Source organism: Thalassophryne amazonica, chromosome 5 (genome assembly GCF_902500255.1).
Source record: "Thalassophryne amazonica chromosome 5, fThaAma1.1, whole genome shotgun sequence".
In the NCBI taxonomy this organism is placed as follows: domain Eukaryota; kingdom Metazoa; phylum Chordata; class Actinopteri; order Batrachoidiformes; family Batrachoididae; genus Thalassophryne; species Thalassophryne amazonica.
Window position 1 is genome coordinate 1,613,758 of NC_047107.1, and position 16,070 is coordinate 1,629,827.

The 16,070-nt window shown below is 42.9% G+C and overlaps 1 protein-coding gene across 5 annotated transcripts in view; it reads right to left on the minus strand.

Annotated features, from left to right (window-relative positions):
* rimbp2 (RIMS binding protein 2) overlaps window positions 1-16,070 on the minus strand; it is a 337,590-nt gene that overhangs the window by 293,754 nt on the left and 27,766 nt on the right. For 4 of the 5 annotated variants that reach the window (XM_034169645.1, XM_034169648.1, XM_034169647.1 and 1 more), the window contains exon 2: window positions 1,326-1,430. The exons of the other annotated variant lie outside the window; for it this stretch is intronic. In XM_034169645.1, coding sequence (XP_034025536.1) covers window positions 1,326-1,427 — 102 coding nt within the window. In that variant the 5' untranslated portion in view covers window positions 1,428-1,430. The remainder of the gene's footprint in view (window positions 1-1,325; window positions 1,431-16,070) is intronic. 5 annotated transcript variants of the gene reach the window in all.

Consider the following 16,070-nt stretch of genomic DNA (forward strand, 5'->3'; position numbering starts at 1 on the left):
GAAGATTCAGATGACTTTCGATGGCTTTTCAGTCGAGTGAGTATCCAAGAAATTGTGTAACAGCTGGACATGCCACAACATTTCCTGTGAGACGTCCAACACGGAGGTGTTTTTTTTGTTGCGCGCCATGAGCCGCTCCGTGCCGACGCGTGAAATCCTCCGCACGTCTTTCATTACAAAATCTCCTGTAACAGTGGAATGTGTCGCAAAAGTGCTATGTCCAGCTCTCTTGCCATTTCTGTGGTAGTCACATGATGTCCCGGATCAACACAGCATTCAGTTTGGAAATGATCTGGTCGTTCCAGCCTGTCGATGGCCGCTCGGTGCACCGCGCGCCCTCCGCCGCTGTGGGCCATCTTTAATCCGGTTGTAATGCTCCTTAATCCGTGTGACGCCGACAGAATCTTCACCAAAATCCATCTGAATCTTTCGAATGGTTTCCAACTGGCTGTCTCTAACAGTTTCTGAAAAAAATTTCATGGAGTAAAGCGGCAGTCGCTCTGCCATTTCCCTGACAATACAAATCCAACAAGGGGGGTGGACCAGTGCTCACTCAAAGCCTGCACACAGGCAGGAAAGACGCAACCGACACGCATGCGCACGAAGGTTCAAGCTTGTCTGATGCAATCACACGTGATTCAAATCCATATAGTTTAAAAAAAAAATAAAAAGGTCCGTTACTTTTTGGACAGACATCGTACAGCTGGTTTTTATTTTATTTTCCTCCACATCAGCAGTGAGATGTGGAGGTGCAGCACTGCTCAAAAGATACCATCGCATGCATGAACAGTTACACCGGGATTGTGCACACCAGCCTATCAGTGGAATGTTTTGTGGTTGGCTCACATGAGCTGTTTCGCCGTGAGTCACCCTGAGTTGTACATATTCACACTATGTGTGAAGGGGCCCTTAGGATGGTCTTGGCTCTCCTGAGACAGTAAGAGCCATGAAGGTCCCCCTGTGTGGGTAGAGGTCACCCAGTGACGTTCACTGCCATTTTGTGGGAAAACAGTGCTTTTTTAAGTTCAACTCTCTTCTTAAATTATAGCACCCCTCCCTGTTACAAAATGTTTTTTTTAAATATTACCCTGAAGTAAATTATGCTTTGATTCATACATAATCTGTGCTGTTTTAAATTTAAGTACATCCCCAAATTTCAGTGCATGTGACCTCATGTGTGTGTTTTGTTTTTATTTTCATACACTGTCTCAACACTATTTAATATTTCAATTTGGACCTCTGCACCATACCACGACTTTTAAATAACATAAATTTTGTTTTGTTTAAATTTAAAGACAATGGTGTTGGTGTTCCATCAGCCTTACCTTCTGAAGGAGGTCAATCTCCTGCTGCTTGGCATTGAGTACCGCCAACGCCTGCTCATGCTCCACCTCCAGCTGCTGCCGCCGCTCCGCAGCCTCGCGCATATGCTGTTTGCAGGAAGGGGCACAGAGGGCACAGTCGTTAGTACATTTGAGATCCAACAGCACACATCCCCACCCTCTCGTTTCATGTGCACACACACACTGCAGCTCACTCATAGTACAGTCACTCACAAAGTCACACAAATGAACTGCGCAGTGGCACATATCATGAGTGACGGCTATGTCCAGAGATCTTCTGGAGACCTCATGTGCTCATAGGTAAGGGCTGGATCAAAACATAAAAACGCCATCATTCCACATTCAGGTTTGCTGCCCTCTTCAGGTAAAGTCACACATGCTGGGATCCTAGTTTGGGATGTGTGTGCTCAGCAGTCCTCAGTGTGGGTGTGTTGGTGTGTGAACAGGGTATCATAGTGGAGTACATGCTAACTGTCCAGTCTGTGCAATCCAGTCTCATTCCTGTCCTGATCATATGTGACAAACAGTCCAGTGAAAGATGCAAATGAGGTTTACATGATATGACACTTGTTGGATTTCCATTCCAGATGTGCACCAGAGTTTCACGATATTTACGTCTGCCAAGCACATAACAAAATCATCTGTATTTATTTGTTTGTCTTTCTGACTGTTAGCAGGATTACGTCAAAACTACTGGACGGATTCTGACGAAATTTTCACCACATGCCATGGAAGAACTCATTACATTTTGGAGGTGATCTGGATCTGGATCTAGATTTTGGATCAAGATTTCTCTTAGGCATGGAAAACTCCACTGAATTTTGGAGGTGATCCAGATCCGGATTAGCAGACACCAGAAATCTATCCTTGTTTCAGAATGTGACACATGCAGAATGAAATTGCAGCATTTCTATTCACTGATGGAATGTGACCACTGCATTCCATGTTCTCACCGTAACTCTCCTTCTTGTGAGAAATGTAAATCCAGTGGTCATGGCAACTGAACTGTAAGTCTTTTAAATGTTACCATTTGTTATTTTGTTTAATCCACTCTTGCTGTCACATCATCTTTTGTTTTGGTTAACAAGCTGTTTCTTACATTGTCCATATGTGTCAGACTCAGTGGTGCAAGGTGGTTGGACAAAACTGCAGGATTCAGACCTGAATTCATCAGGGTTTAACGAGTGTTCAGACAGGGCTTGGTATACAAAAAGGCGGGTCATAACAAGCAACAGTATCCAAAGCATTAGGTAAAAAACAGGGTCAAATCATAGGCAAGCAGGTCAAAAACAAGCCAGAAACATGACGAAACACTCTGAAGAAATGCTCAAATGTAGATACAAAACACAACGGTCTTGCAGAGAAGTGACGGGAGAGGTGTAACTAATAAAGAGGGAGTGATTAGGAGGAAATTCAGGACAGGTGTGGTGGAGGGATCTGGAATGGGGCGTGGCAAGAAGAAGGGAGGAGAGGAGGGAAACACCAAACACCAGGCACCAGACAAGACAAATCTCTAACACAAAAGCCAATCATGAACAAAAAGACATAAACTAATGTAATAACAAAACCCAGAACAAACCCCACAAGTCCAATCATGGCATCCCCCCCCCCCCCCCCCCCCAAAGCCGACCCCAATGGTCCAGGAGCCCAGGAGTGCGAGGCCTGAAAGTCCAGAATAAAAGGCATATCCAAAATAAACCAGGAAGGCACCAAAGACCATTCCTCCAGACCGTATCCCTCCCAGTCCACCAGGTACTGCACCCACCAGCCCCAATGATGAGATGACAGGAGCTGTCGAGCACTGAAGACGGGGCCACCGTCCATGAACTGGGTGGAGGGGGCTTGGCCAGAGGCCAATGTGGACGGTCTTCACAATCAATCAATTCAATCAATTTTATTTATATAGCGCCAAATCACAACAAACAGTTGCCCCAAGGCGCTTTATATTGTAAGGCAAGGCCATACAATACAGCTGATGTGGAAGGAGGGATGCACCCGCAGGGCTCTGGGCAGCCAGCGATGAACTGTGACTGGGTTGGCTACCTTGGTAATCAGAAAAAGACCAACAAATGTAGGAACGCGTTTCCAGACAGACCCCTGGAGGGGCAGATCCCGCATCAAGAGCCAGACTCACTGTCCAGAAGTGTAGGCCAGGGCAGTCATTGTCTGCAGTCTGCAGCAGCCTTGTAAAATGTGGAAGTCTTTAGGAGAACATGATGAGCCCCCTCCCGGGTCTTTTTACACCGTCAAACCAATGCCAGGGCGGGCTGGACGGGAGAGTCTGAGTCTAGGTGTAAACAGTGATGGTCAATAACCATGTACAATGTGGAAAGGAGAAAATCCAGTTGAAGTGGAAGACAAAAGATTATGTGCCAATTCTATCCAGGTTAGCTGTGAAGCCCAGGAGGGTGGGTTTTGAGAGGCTCTAATGCGAAGCCCTCTTTCCAACTCCTGATTAATACTTTCAGTTTGACATTTGGCTTGAAATGAGACTGACCATTGCGGCCAGGAGCTTGCAGAACTCTGACTGGAAATGGAAGATGATGTGGTCCTTGCTCCCAGATGATGTCCTGTGGGATTCCATGTAATTGAAAGATTTTAAATCAAATCAAATCAAATCAATTTTATTTATATAGCACCAAATCACAACAAACAGTTGCCCCAAGGTGCTTTATATTGTAAGGCAAAGCCATACAATAATTACGTAAAAACCCCAACGGTCAAAACGACCCCCTGTGAGCAAGCACTTGGCTACAGTGGGAAGGAAAAACTCCCTTTTAACAGGAAGAAACCTCCAGCAGAACCAGGCTCAGGGAGGGGCAGTCTTCTGCTGGGACTGGTTGGGGCTGAGGGAGAGAACCAGGAAAAAGACATGCTGTGGAGGGGAGCAGAGATCGATCACTAATGATTAAATGCAGAGTGGTGCATACAGAGCAAAAAGAGAAAGAAACACTCAGTGCATCATGGGAACCCCCCAGCAGTCTAAGTCTATAGCAGCGTAACTAAGGGATGGTTCAGGGTCACCTGATCCAGCCCTAACTATAAGCTTTAGCAAAAAGGAAAGTTTTAAGCCTAATCTTAAAAGTAGAGAGGGTGTCTGTCTCCCTAAGTAATTTTAGGCAACAGTGCCTTGGCCGTTTCTTTGGCTGAGGGCAGCTTAGGTAGTGGAACAAAATGACACATGTTGGAAAACCTATCTACCACTGACAGGATTATGGTGTGCCCCTGCAAAATCAGTAGGCCAGTGACAAAGTCTAAGGAGATGTGAGGCCACGGGCACTTGGTAATAGGCAGTGGTAGCAATCTGCCTGGTGATCTCTGACTGGAAGTCTTGTGGGTGGTGCACACTTGGCAAGCACTGACATAGTTCGTTATATCCTGATTCATGTGGAGCCATCAGAACCACTGGCGGACCAGTGACGTGGTCTTTCTAATTCCCGGATGGCAAGCAAATGGGCTGTTGTGAGCCCATTGGATAATCTTCTTTCAGGGAGTCTGGGACCAGGAGTTTACCAGCTGGACACTCTGTAGGCACGGGTTCCCCTCCACAGGCTGCTCTAACCTTATTTTCAATATCCCATGTAAGGTCTGCAACAAAACACAACATGGGCAGTATAGTTTGTGGACAGGCACAGAAGTCATCAGGATCAAATTTTCATGACAAAGAGTCAGGTTTACCATTTCTGGAGCCGGGGCAGTCAGATAATAGAAAATCAGATCAGCTGAAGAAGATATACCATCGGGCCTGTCTGGTGTTAAGTCACTTGGCTGTGTGCAAAGATTCCAAATTCTTATGATCAGTCCTTACTATAAAAGGCAGTTGTGCCCCCTCTAGCCAGTGGTGCCACTCTTCAAAGGAATCCTTAACAGCCAGTTGGTCATGGTCATCAATGTCATAACTGTGTTCGATGGAAGATAATGTCTTGGATATAAATGCACAGGGGTTGACATAAAATGTCTCTTTAGCTCCTGAAAAGCTTTCTCGTATCCATGTGACCAGTCAAATGGATGGTGGGTGGAGGTAAGACTATGCACCTGAGCCGCTAATAAACATCCTGTAAATGTTTGCAATCCGAGGAACCGCTGGACCTCCTTGTGGCTGAGAGGAGTGGCCCAATCTGCTGCAGTCACCACTTTGCTAGTGTCCACGTGGATTTCCCCCTCAGCCAACACAAACCCCAGGAAAGGCACTAAGGATTTGTGAAACTCACATTTCTCTGCCGTGACATGCATTTGGTTCTGTAGTAACTGTTTGAGTACCATCCGGACATGCTGAGTATAAGTGCCCTCACCGGGGAGAAAATCTAAATATCACCAAGATACACAATGACAAATTAATTCAGATAATGCCTCGGAGCATCATTAATCAAACCTTAAATACTGTGGATGCGTTTGTAAGCCAAAACACCATTACCAAATACTAGTAGTGTCACGTAAGGGTATTAAAAGCAGTTTTCCATTCATCCCCTCCCTTATACGGACCAAGCGGTACGCATTGTGGAGGTCTAGCTTGGTAAAGAACTTAGCACCCTCTAACGGTTCAAATGCTGCCGTCAATAAGGGGAGCGGATACCTATTTTTAACAGGAATGTCATTGAGAATGGAGTAATGGATACAGGGGCACAGCATCTTATCATTTATCTTGACAAAGAAAAACCCTGTGCCCGCTGGAGAGGGGGACTCTTGAATGTAATCCACCATCGATTAGCATTCAGATGCAGATAAAGAGGTGGTGCAGCTTAAGGTGCAGATTCCTGACAAGAGATGCGTAGATAAGATTAGCATCAGAACCTGAATTAATAAACACCAGTACTAACACTGAGGAAATATCAGATGTAATTGTAGCCTGGACCGTGTACTGAGCTGACGTTTCAAAAAGCAAACTTTGACTCACCTGAAAGGCTAGGTTATTTTGTGGGGATGTACCCCTGTATTTGCAAAACAAAGCAACAAAGTAGTTTTCATATGTGGTGATTTCAACATTGATATATTAAATCCATATAAGCATAGTACAACAGATGATTTTATCAGTACAATGTATAGTCTGAGTCTATTTCTAAAAATCATCAGACCAACCAGAATCACCCTCAAATGTACCACCTTGTCTGACAACATACACACTAACGAACGTGAGGGTAAAACAATAAGTGGTATTCTAATTAATGACATCAGTGATCATCTACCAGTTTTTATCATCTATGATTACAACTATACCAATAGTAAGTCCCTTCGGCTGCTCCCTTGTTTGCACTCGGGGACGCAACAGCAAATCCAAAGTGGATCTGCATGTTGAATTGGCACAAGTTTTACGCCGGATGCCCTTCCTGACGCAACTCCACATTACATGGAGAAATGTGGCAGGGGTGGGATTTGAACCTGCAACCTTCTGAACTGAAATCGAGCGCATTAACCACTTGGATACCACCCCTGCAATTACAACTATAGCAATAAAAAGAAAAGCAAATGTTGGAAAAATTGTGAATATGCCTTATTTTGTTATCACTTAAATGTCTAAAGGAATTGTTTTCTTTAATTTGAAGTAGAAGTAACCCATGATGTGATTAATGCAAGGTGTCTGTTTTTCAACACACAGTGTTCAGATACATGATATATCTGAGGTCTTTGTTTTGCTTAGTCAGAGCAAGTAGAAAAATAAGCTGTTGCCACACATTCACATGTGGTATTTGTTAACTTATTTTGCTGATGTTGACACTTAACTAAAGATTGAAACTGTCTGTGCTGATCATTTCTGCTTTGTAACTATGGTAACGTCATCCTTGTTTGCTTGAAAGAATAAAAAGAGAGGTAGAGTGACACTCAGGGGAGAGAGGGAAGGAGAGAAGGGAGGAATGGAATTTGTTGCCCGAAGCAATATGCTCTCTCTCTTTCTCTCCCGCGAGCAACACTCTGCTCGCGAGCAAAAGAGCAACAGTGACTCCTGGTGTGTTTCTTGTTTATCAGGTTGACTGTGATTTCTATTACATGGTGAACCTGATATTTAAATGGTCCTTTGAGCCTGGCGTCAACAAACCCGAGGATAGTCAGCCCGTGAAGGAGGACTCAGTGAAAAGTCTGTGGCTGCAGCACGGGAACAAATCCTGTTGAAGACCCTTTCCGTGGTGGACTCCTCCCTTACGGGTCGACGGTCATTAGGGTGAAGACATCCGAACATCAGTGAAAGAAATTCACCAGGGGTTAGTACTGTTGTCTCTGTAACTGTACAGGTGACTGAGGGTTACCGCATAGAAAAACCCTATTAAAGTTTTCAGTAAAAGAACAGACCAGGAAAACCTCTGATAGGTACAGAAAAGCCCTATAAAGTTGTCACTTCGAGGTCGAGGACCTCTAATAGGCACAAAACTGCTAAAAAGTAATATTACACTAAACGGGTCGGTAAAACCTTCAGTGGGCAGATCTGCAGCATCTTGAAGGTGCAAATACCTTTATTCACATGTTGTTTATTGATTTCTCCTCTGCTTTTAACTGCATACAACCATATGTATTGGCAGAGCGATTAAGAGACATGAATATTGATGTTGGCTTAATCTTATGGATTATTGACTTTTTAACAAACAGATCACAGAGAGTCAGAATTAATGAAACTCTCTCCGATGCTGTTGTATCATCCACTGGAGTCCCTCAGGGCTGCATTTTATCCCCTTTGTTGTTTGTTTTTTATACTAATCTCTGTTAAAGCCAACATGATAATCATCACATCATAAAATATGCAGATGATTCAGTCATCCTGTCCCTTTTGCACGGTGATGACTCCACAGACCATAGCTTGGTCTTGCTGGACTTTTTAGAGTGGTGCCATTCATCTTTTCTACATATAAATGTGGATAAAACCAAATAAATGCACATTGATTTCAGGAAAACACCACCTGTTCTGAATCATATGTCCATTGATGGGAAGCCCATAGATGTTGTTGAGAAATATAAGTATCAGGGCACCCAAATTGACAATAAATTATTCTTTGAATTGCAGGTTAATGCAGTGTGCAGTAAGGCGCATCAAAGAATGCACTTTCTGCGAAAACTTAGAAATTATAACGTAGATGGTGTTTTCGTGAAAATGTTCTACAGTTGCTTTGTGGAGTCTGTGTTAACCTTTTCCTTCCTGTGTTGGCTCAACTTACTGAACCTTAAGAATCGCAATCATCTTTGTAATATTGTCAAGGAATGTGGTAAAATTATGGGAACTCAGTGCACGGACATCATGGACCTTTTTAAAACAAGAGTTGTGTCAAAAGCCAGGAAAATTATGGCCGATTCTGCACACCCTCTGCACCCACAATTTAAGTTTTTGCCCTCGGGCAGACGCCTGGTAATGCCCAGATGCAGAACCAACAGACTAAAAAACTCTTTTATTCCCACAGCCACTGCTCTCCTAAATAACACCTAAGGACTCACTGTTGCACTTAAGTCTACACTGACTCGCACCTTATTTCTGAGATCTTGTTTTATATATTTATTCTGCTGTGTTTTTATGTTTTTTATGTTTTTTAGGAATTTGTATGATGTGGTTTTATGAATGTAATGTAATTTTTACTGCTGACTGTGTTGTGTGTCCGTGTCACGACACCTTCCCAACAGACTGCACCTGAATTGCCCCCATGGGGACTAAATAAATGATCAAATCAAATCAAATCAAATCAAATCAAACCTTCAGTGGGCAGATCGTAAAATTCTGGGATGATTAGTCAGTCCCTCAGTGTTGTCCACTGGAAACACTGAAAATAACCGTTGTAAATCATTGTGGTAAATAATTTAAGCGTGAATGTTACATGTGTGTATGACACCTGATTATCAGACAGCGAAACTGAAAAGAAGCTCCAGGCAAGGTTCACCCACCTCCTGAGGTTGAAGTGGTAACAACTTTTCAGTTTGACCGATCTTTAATCAGTGAAAAGGACAACAATCCGTGGGAAATAAAACCACAGAAGGCTAAATTATGGGGAATTGCTGTTCTTGTTGCGGGCCAACCCAAAAATGGGAAACTGGAGAACTGGAGATGCAATATATATGGAAGTCTGACATCCTGGTTCGAGTAAACATTTTTTGGGAAAACAAATTCCAATTCACAGGAAAACTGAATCCTGAATCCAAAAACACATTGGTGGAAAACATAAAATGAAAAGCAAAGGACTCCACAAGAAAACAGAAAAAAAATATGGACTGGAAAATGCACTACAGAAGCATACAAGAGACATGAGGCAGAGAACAGGGCCAAAGCGAGATGGAGGGGTGAAGAAGCACAAATATTGTTCAACAAAAGACAACAAGATAATGGAGCAGTAGGAGGTCATTTGTCTCCCACAAAAACAAAAACGAACAGATGATAGGAATGACACTGATTTCCCCTCCACACGTGATGCCGACACTCAAATAGCCTCTGAAAAGCAAATTATATGGAATAAGTATTGTCCACGAGAAATATTGAAAAAAAAAGACAGCCGCTGTGAATGTGCCGTGGCAGTGTCTTTACTGACAATACTGACAGCAAGACTATATAATGCACCAAAATATTATCAAGTGTGATTTTAAGAGAAAGCTTGTTAAGATTTTGTTAGTAATTGTAAACATAGGAAATCATTGTTCATGTTGTAATGAGGAGGAAAATAAAAATGGCAGGAAAGATTATAAATATATGGAAGCAAAATATCCTGTTTCAAACTGACATTTGAATATTTGGAGAAATAAATTCGACTTTGACGGAAAATTGACTCCTGATTCCACAAATGCCATTTTGGTAAAAATAAAAATAAAAAGCAGTGGATTCAGTGAGAAAGCGAAGGAAACATATATGTAATTTTTCAATAAGTTTTCAAAAATCTAAAGGAAAAAAAAAATGAATTTCATCCATTTTAGAATAGGCTGCAACATAACAAATTGTAGGAAATGTTCAGTACTGTGAATACTTTCTGGATGCACTGTACGATGTCCGGTAAAGACTTCACTAAACACTAAACATAGGGGTATGAGGAACCTACACAAATTGTTTTTAGAAAAGCTGTTTTCAAATGTTTCACAAAACTTTAGAAATGTTCTGTCTTGTAGTCAGACAGCTTACTGTCAAAACCTAGTAGTGCAGCTTTTATAAATGAGCTAAAATGAAAGTTGAGCACTTGACTGATGTTTCAAAATAGATTGTCATTTTCCCATTTTCATTTCTTTGCTATTATTTCAAATGAGGAAAATATTGGGGAAACAATTGTTTACATTTCCCGGTTTCTTGTATTCATTTATGACTTTTAGTATTCACAGTTGTTGCACGATTTATCTTAGGGCCAGTGACATCATTATATCATCATTCATAATTTGATGCCCACATAGTTCACCTTCCGGTTAGCTGTGTCTGTTTCAGCCGCTTTTTCAAGTGTCAGTATGGCAGGACAGATAGTTTGACAAACTGGGACAGTGGAGAAGTTTGATGTGTCGGTGCTCCTCTGTGTTCAGTGCCTTGCTTAAAGGGCCCTCTGTCCTGCATTAACAGCTGTAATTTGGTACATTTATGTGCGCTAATGAGCACTACTCTAGTTTTTATAAGAGATAAACCTTATGCAGCTCAGTTCAATTTTGCTGAGTCACTTTATTTGGGATTCTGAATAAAACTGACATTACAAACTGGTAAAGGCTAACACCTGGGGGGAAAAGTGATACTGCAGGATTAACAAATGTCTATAGATTGGGGAAAAAGACAAAAAAAATCATGTTTATGAAATAGTAGGGGGAAAATGCAATATATAATATCTCAGATGTTATACTATATATTGTTTGCATATATAGTATTATTAGACGGTATTGCTTAAATTTTCATTGTTACGCAGATGATACCCAGCTTTATCTATCCATGAAGCCAGAGGACACACACCAATTAGCTAAACTGCAGGATTGTCTTACAGACATAAGGACATGGATGACCTCTAATTTCCTGCTTTTAAACTCAGATAAAACTGAAGTTATTGTACTTGGCCCCACAAATCTTAGAAACATGGTGTCTAACCAGATCCTTACTCTGGATGGCATTACCCTGACCTCTAGTAATACTGTGAGAAATCTTGGAGTCATTTTTGATCAGGATATGTCATTCAAAGCGCATATTAAACAAATATGTAGGACTGCTTTTTTTGCATTTGCGCAATATCTCTAAAATCAGAAAGGCCTTGTCTCAGAGTGATGCTGAAAAACTAATTCATGCATTTATTTCCTCTAGGCTGGACTATTGTAATTCATTATTATCAGGTTGTCCTAAAAGTTCCCTAAAAAGCCTTCAGTTAATTCAAAATGCTGCAGCTAGAGTACTGACGGGGACTAGAAGGAGAGAGCATATCTCACCCATATTGGCCTCTCTTCATTGGCTTCCTGTTAATTCTAGAATAGAATTTAAAATTCTTCTTCTTACTTATAAGGTTTTGAATAATCAGGTCCATCTTATCTTAGGGACCTCGTAGTACCATATTACCCCAATAGAGCGCTTCGCTCTCAGACTGCAGGCTTACTTGTAGTTCCTAGGGTTTGTAAGAGTAGAATGGGAGGCAGAGCCTTCAGCTTTCAGGCTCCTCTCCTGTGGAACCAGCTCCCAATTCAGATCAGGGAGACAGACACCCTCTCTACTTTTAAGATTAGGCTTAAAACTTTCCTTTTTGCTAAAGCTTATAGTTAGGGCTGGATCTGGTGACCCTGAACCATCCCTTAGTTATGCTGCTATAGACGTAGACTGCTGGGGGGGTTCCCATGATGCACTGTTTCTTTCTCTTTTTGCTCTGTATGCACCACTTTGCATTTAATCATTAGTGATTGATCTCTGCTGTCTTCCACAGCATGTCTTTTTCCTGGTTCTCTCCCTCAGCCCCAACCAGTCCCAGCAGAAGACTGCCCCTCCCTGAGCCTGGTTCTGCTGGAGGTTTCTTCCTGTTAAAAGGGAGTTTTTCCTTCCCACTGTAGCCAAGTGCTTGCTCACAGGGGGTCGTTTTGACCGTTGGGGTTTTACATAATTATTGTATGGCCTTGCCTTACAATATAAAGCGCCTTGGGGCAACTGTTTGTTGTGATTTGGCGCTATATAAAAAAATTGATTGATTGATTGATATATTTCAGTCCTTATTGAAATATTTAAACTTTTTATTACTTTGGATTTCTGACAGTTTTGCTTTGTCTCGCATTCATCTTTCTTTTGTCCTAGGGGCTGTTTTTTGTGTCCTTCAATAAAGTATTTCAGTACAATTGAATCTTAGAAATTAAAGATGAATATGATTAAAAGTGGCACTGACTGAAGCATGACAGGAAAGAGGGCTACTATTCCAGCTCACAGACCAAATCATAAGTGAAGATGTCCTTAGAGACATGCACAATAATGCTCCTGAAACTGAAAAAGCATTATGGAAAAACAGGGTGCTACACTTAGTTATCAAATTTACATGTGACCTTAGACAAACCAATATTACCCAAAAGCTTGTTTAAATGGGCAGCTATTTTGAGCCATGGGCCTCATCATGTCTCAAAAGGGGGGAAGGTGATGATAGTACAACACTTCACCAATTATGGATTTACTAACTATTTGAAAATTCATAGAAAGAACTAATGGCACAGTAAAAAGCAAATTAAAGATGCATGGAAGAAACAGGAAAAAAAAAATTGGGTTTACTGCTTAGATTTAGTCAAACTCTATATGAACATACCTCCAGGGGCAGAAAGTGGTTTTTGAGATATTGTATGGTAGACCATACAGGCTGCTGGACCTACAAATTGTTAGAGGACCAGATGCAGAAGGGCAGAACCTGGTGAATTATATGAGACATGTTCTCAATCATAAGGATGTGATACTCTCTAAGAAAATGTCAGAATCCTATCTCCCTATACAGAAACAGGAGACTTTCATCCAGGTGGGACATTGGGTACTGATAAAGGTCATCAAGTGAAAACATTGGTCATTGCCAAAGTGGGAAGGCCAATTCCAAGTCCTGCTGACCACACCAACTGCTGTCAAGATTGCTGAGCACTCCTCCTGGATCCATCTGTCACACGGCAGGAAACAGAGATACCTGAAAGACCCAGCGTAAACCACCAAAGGTGACAGTGTTGTGGAGGGTGTTGGCTGACAGCCTGTATAGGCCCAGCAATGGCTTGAAACATATCTGTCATCCGGCGGTGCAAGAGGCAACCACCAGGGAGACAAATTAAAGACGACAGGCCTAACCATCCCAAGGAGTTGAGACAAGGATCTGAAGCAGACAAGATAAAGAACAGGAAGAGTACATTTTTAGCTGAAGTACAAATGCAATATACATACATATAAGGAACATAACCCCAAAGGCCCAGAACTGCTGAACTGACTTCCTGAACTGTCAAAAAGAAAAGAAGAGAAAACCGTCAACATGAATTTCATCAAAACCTTCGCTGCAAGAATGGTAACACTGGTAACTGTGATGATAATTATGACGTCTGTTTTCTGGTGGTGTGAGAATCAACAAGGTGACAAACTAAACAAAAGACATTTGAGCCCACAACAAGGTTTTGAATGGATGTTCAATACTCCATGTAATCCGTATCAGATGAATATGTGGTACAAATATGCTGAATTCCTAGCCAATGAAACTTACTTGATCAGTTGCTATGTATCTTCCTTAATGCCTACCTAAGCAGCAGGAGATGACCCAAGACAAATGATAATAATCTGTCAGGATGAGGCAACCAGCACCACCTTTAGGAGACTGGTAGGGGCCCACAATAGAGTCAAAGTATTAGTATTTAATTCCACAGACCTGGAAGTGGATGATCTGTTTGACATTGAGACTGGGATTAGAAGTAAAGATAAGAATTGGCTTCTATTAGCAGAACAAGCAGCCAACCAAATAAAAAGGGATTGTTTAATTTGTTCTGGTCCAGACCAATTCTGAGAGTGGTACCCACACCACTGGAAGTGAAATATACCCATTGCATTCTGAGTTTGATGAAAGAGACAAATCTATCAGGTGACTGTGGCTAATTCTATAAACCGTTCACAATTACATTGAGAAATGCAACACCACCTACCTTTTAACAAAGATGTCTATGGCATTTATAATTGCTTCACTCAAAATCCTGAAACAATGAGACCTTTGAAAGTGGGAGATATCTCTTCCGATCTGTGCTCTGAAAGGCATGATTTGATGACCAACAACACCGCTACCCAAATGGTGAAAGCCAGACCTGATGTATGGTGGTATTGTGGAACAACACGTTTGCGAGGTTGGCTGCCACCAAAATGGATAGGGACGTGTGCCCCAGTCTCACTAATGATGCCAATCTCTGCAGTGCCCATTCCAAGAGACCAGTTGCTGGGGTGGCATGTGGCCATAAAGGATCACAACAAGTGACATAAGAGGTCTCTGGATTGGCCTGGAGAAAAATCCCCCACCTACAATGATGCTATAGGGGTACCTCGAGGTGTACCAGATGAATGCAAACTGGTGGATCCAGTAGCTGCAGGATTTGAATCCTTCCCAATTTTTAGTGCAATCTTCCCTGTGACGATCAACAAGAATGTTGGCAGAATTAATTATATCCATTATAATGTGCAGCGCTTGACCAATCTTACTAGAGATGGGTTCAAGGCTGTACATGAACAATTGGCAGCTACATGTTGTGAAAGTGTAGTGACACGGACCCACAACAGGGGGCGCAAATGAACGGCCAATAGATGAGCCAAAAGGTAACAATTTAATGTTGTGAAACGTGCACAACGAACATACAGACAATCTCAGAATATAATTACAGTCAAATTACAAAGGTGATGTGTGGGCAGACTCGAGGATAGAAGACATCTGTCCTGAGAAGAGCAGGAACCACACGATTTCCGCCCCCACAGAACCTGGTGAATACTGGAGCCGCCAAGTCCCGAATTCCCAGGTGATCGCCGTCCCCGACTGTCGGATCTGGTGCTGCTGGCGAAGAACAAAGACAGTCAAGTGTGGGTGTGTGTACACCCAGTAACAACAGCGGTGGGAATGCCACCTCCACCTCTCACTCAATATGTTGCAGAGTACCGCAGTGATTCCTCAGGGGAAAAGAGTGCCGTCCTGCACTCACTCAGCCTCCACAGAAAAAGGAACCGGTACTCCTGCAAACACTCACAATATACAGATATATTGCAAAAGACACAAACGGCTGAGGATATTACCTCCAATGAAGTATGATATCTCGGCGATGAGGTGGAGATGACGTCTGGTCTTTATGGAGTGCGATGATGAAGAATGTGTGACAGCTGTCAGGAATTAATGAGTGATAGCTGTCACTCCCGGCTGTGTCGTGGCGTCGGCAGCGCCCTCTCGTGCCTGAAGCCCGCACTTCAGGCAGGGCGCCTTTGTGGTGGGCCAGCAGTACATCCTCTTCTGGCGGCCCACCACAACAGGACCCCCCCCTCAACGGGCGCCTCCTGGCGCCCCCGACCAGGCTTGTCCGGGGTGCCAGCGGTAGAAAATCAGGCCAGGGAGGGCCGGGTCCAGGATGAAGCTCCTCTCAACCCAGGAGCGTTCTTCGGGTCCATACCCTTCCCAGTCCACCAAATACTGGAACCCACGGCCCATTCGACGGACGTCCAGGAGCCGGAGCACTGTCCAAGCCGGCCCCCATCAATGATCCGGGCAGGAGGCGGCGCCGGGACCGGGAGCACAGAGGGGTGAGGTGTGGTGAGGCTTGAGTCTGGACACATGAAAAACTGGGTGGATCCGCAGTGAAGCTGGGAGT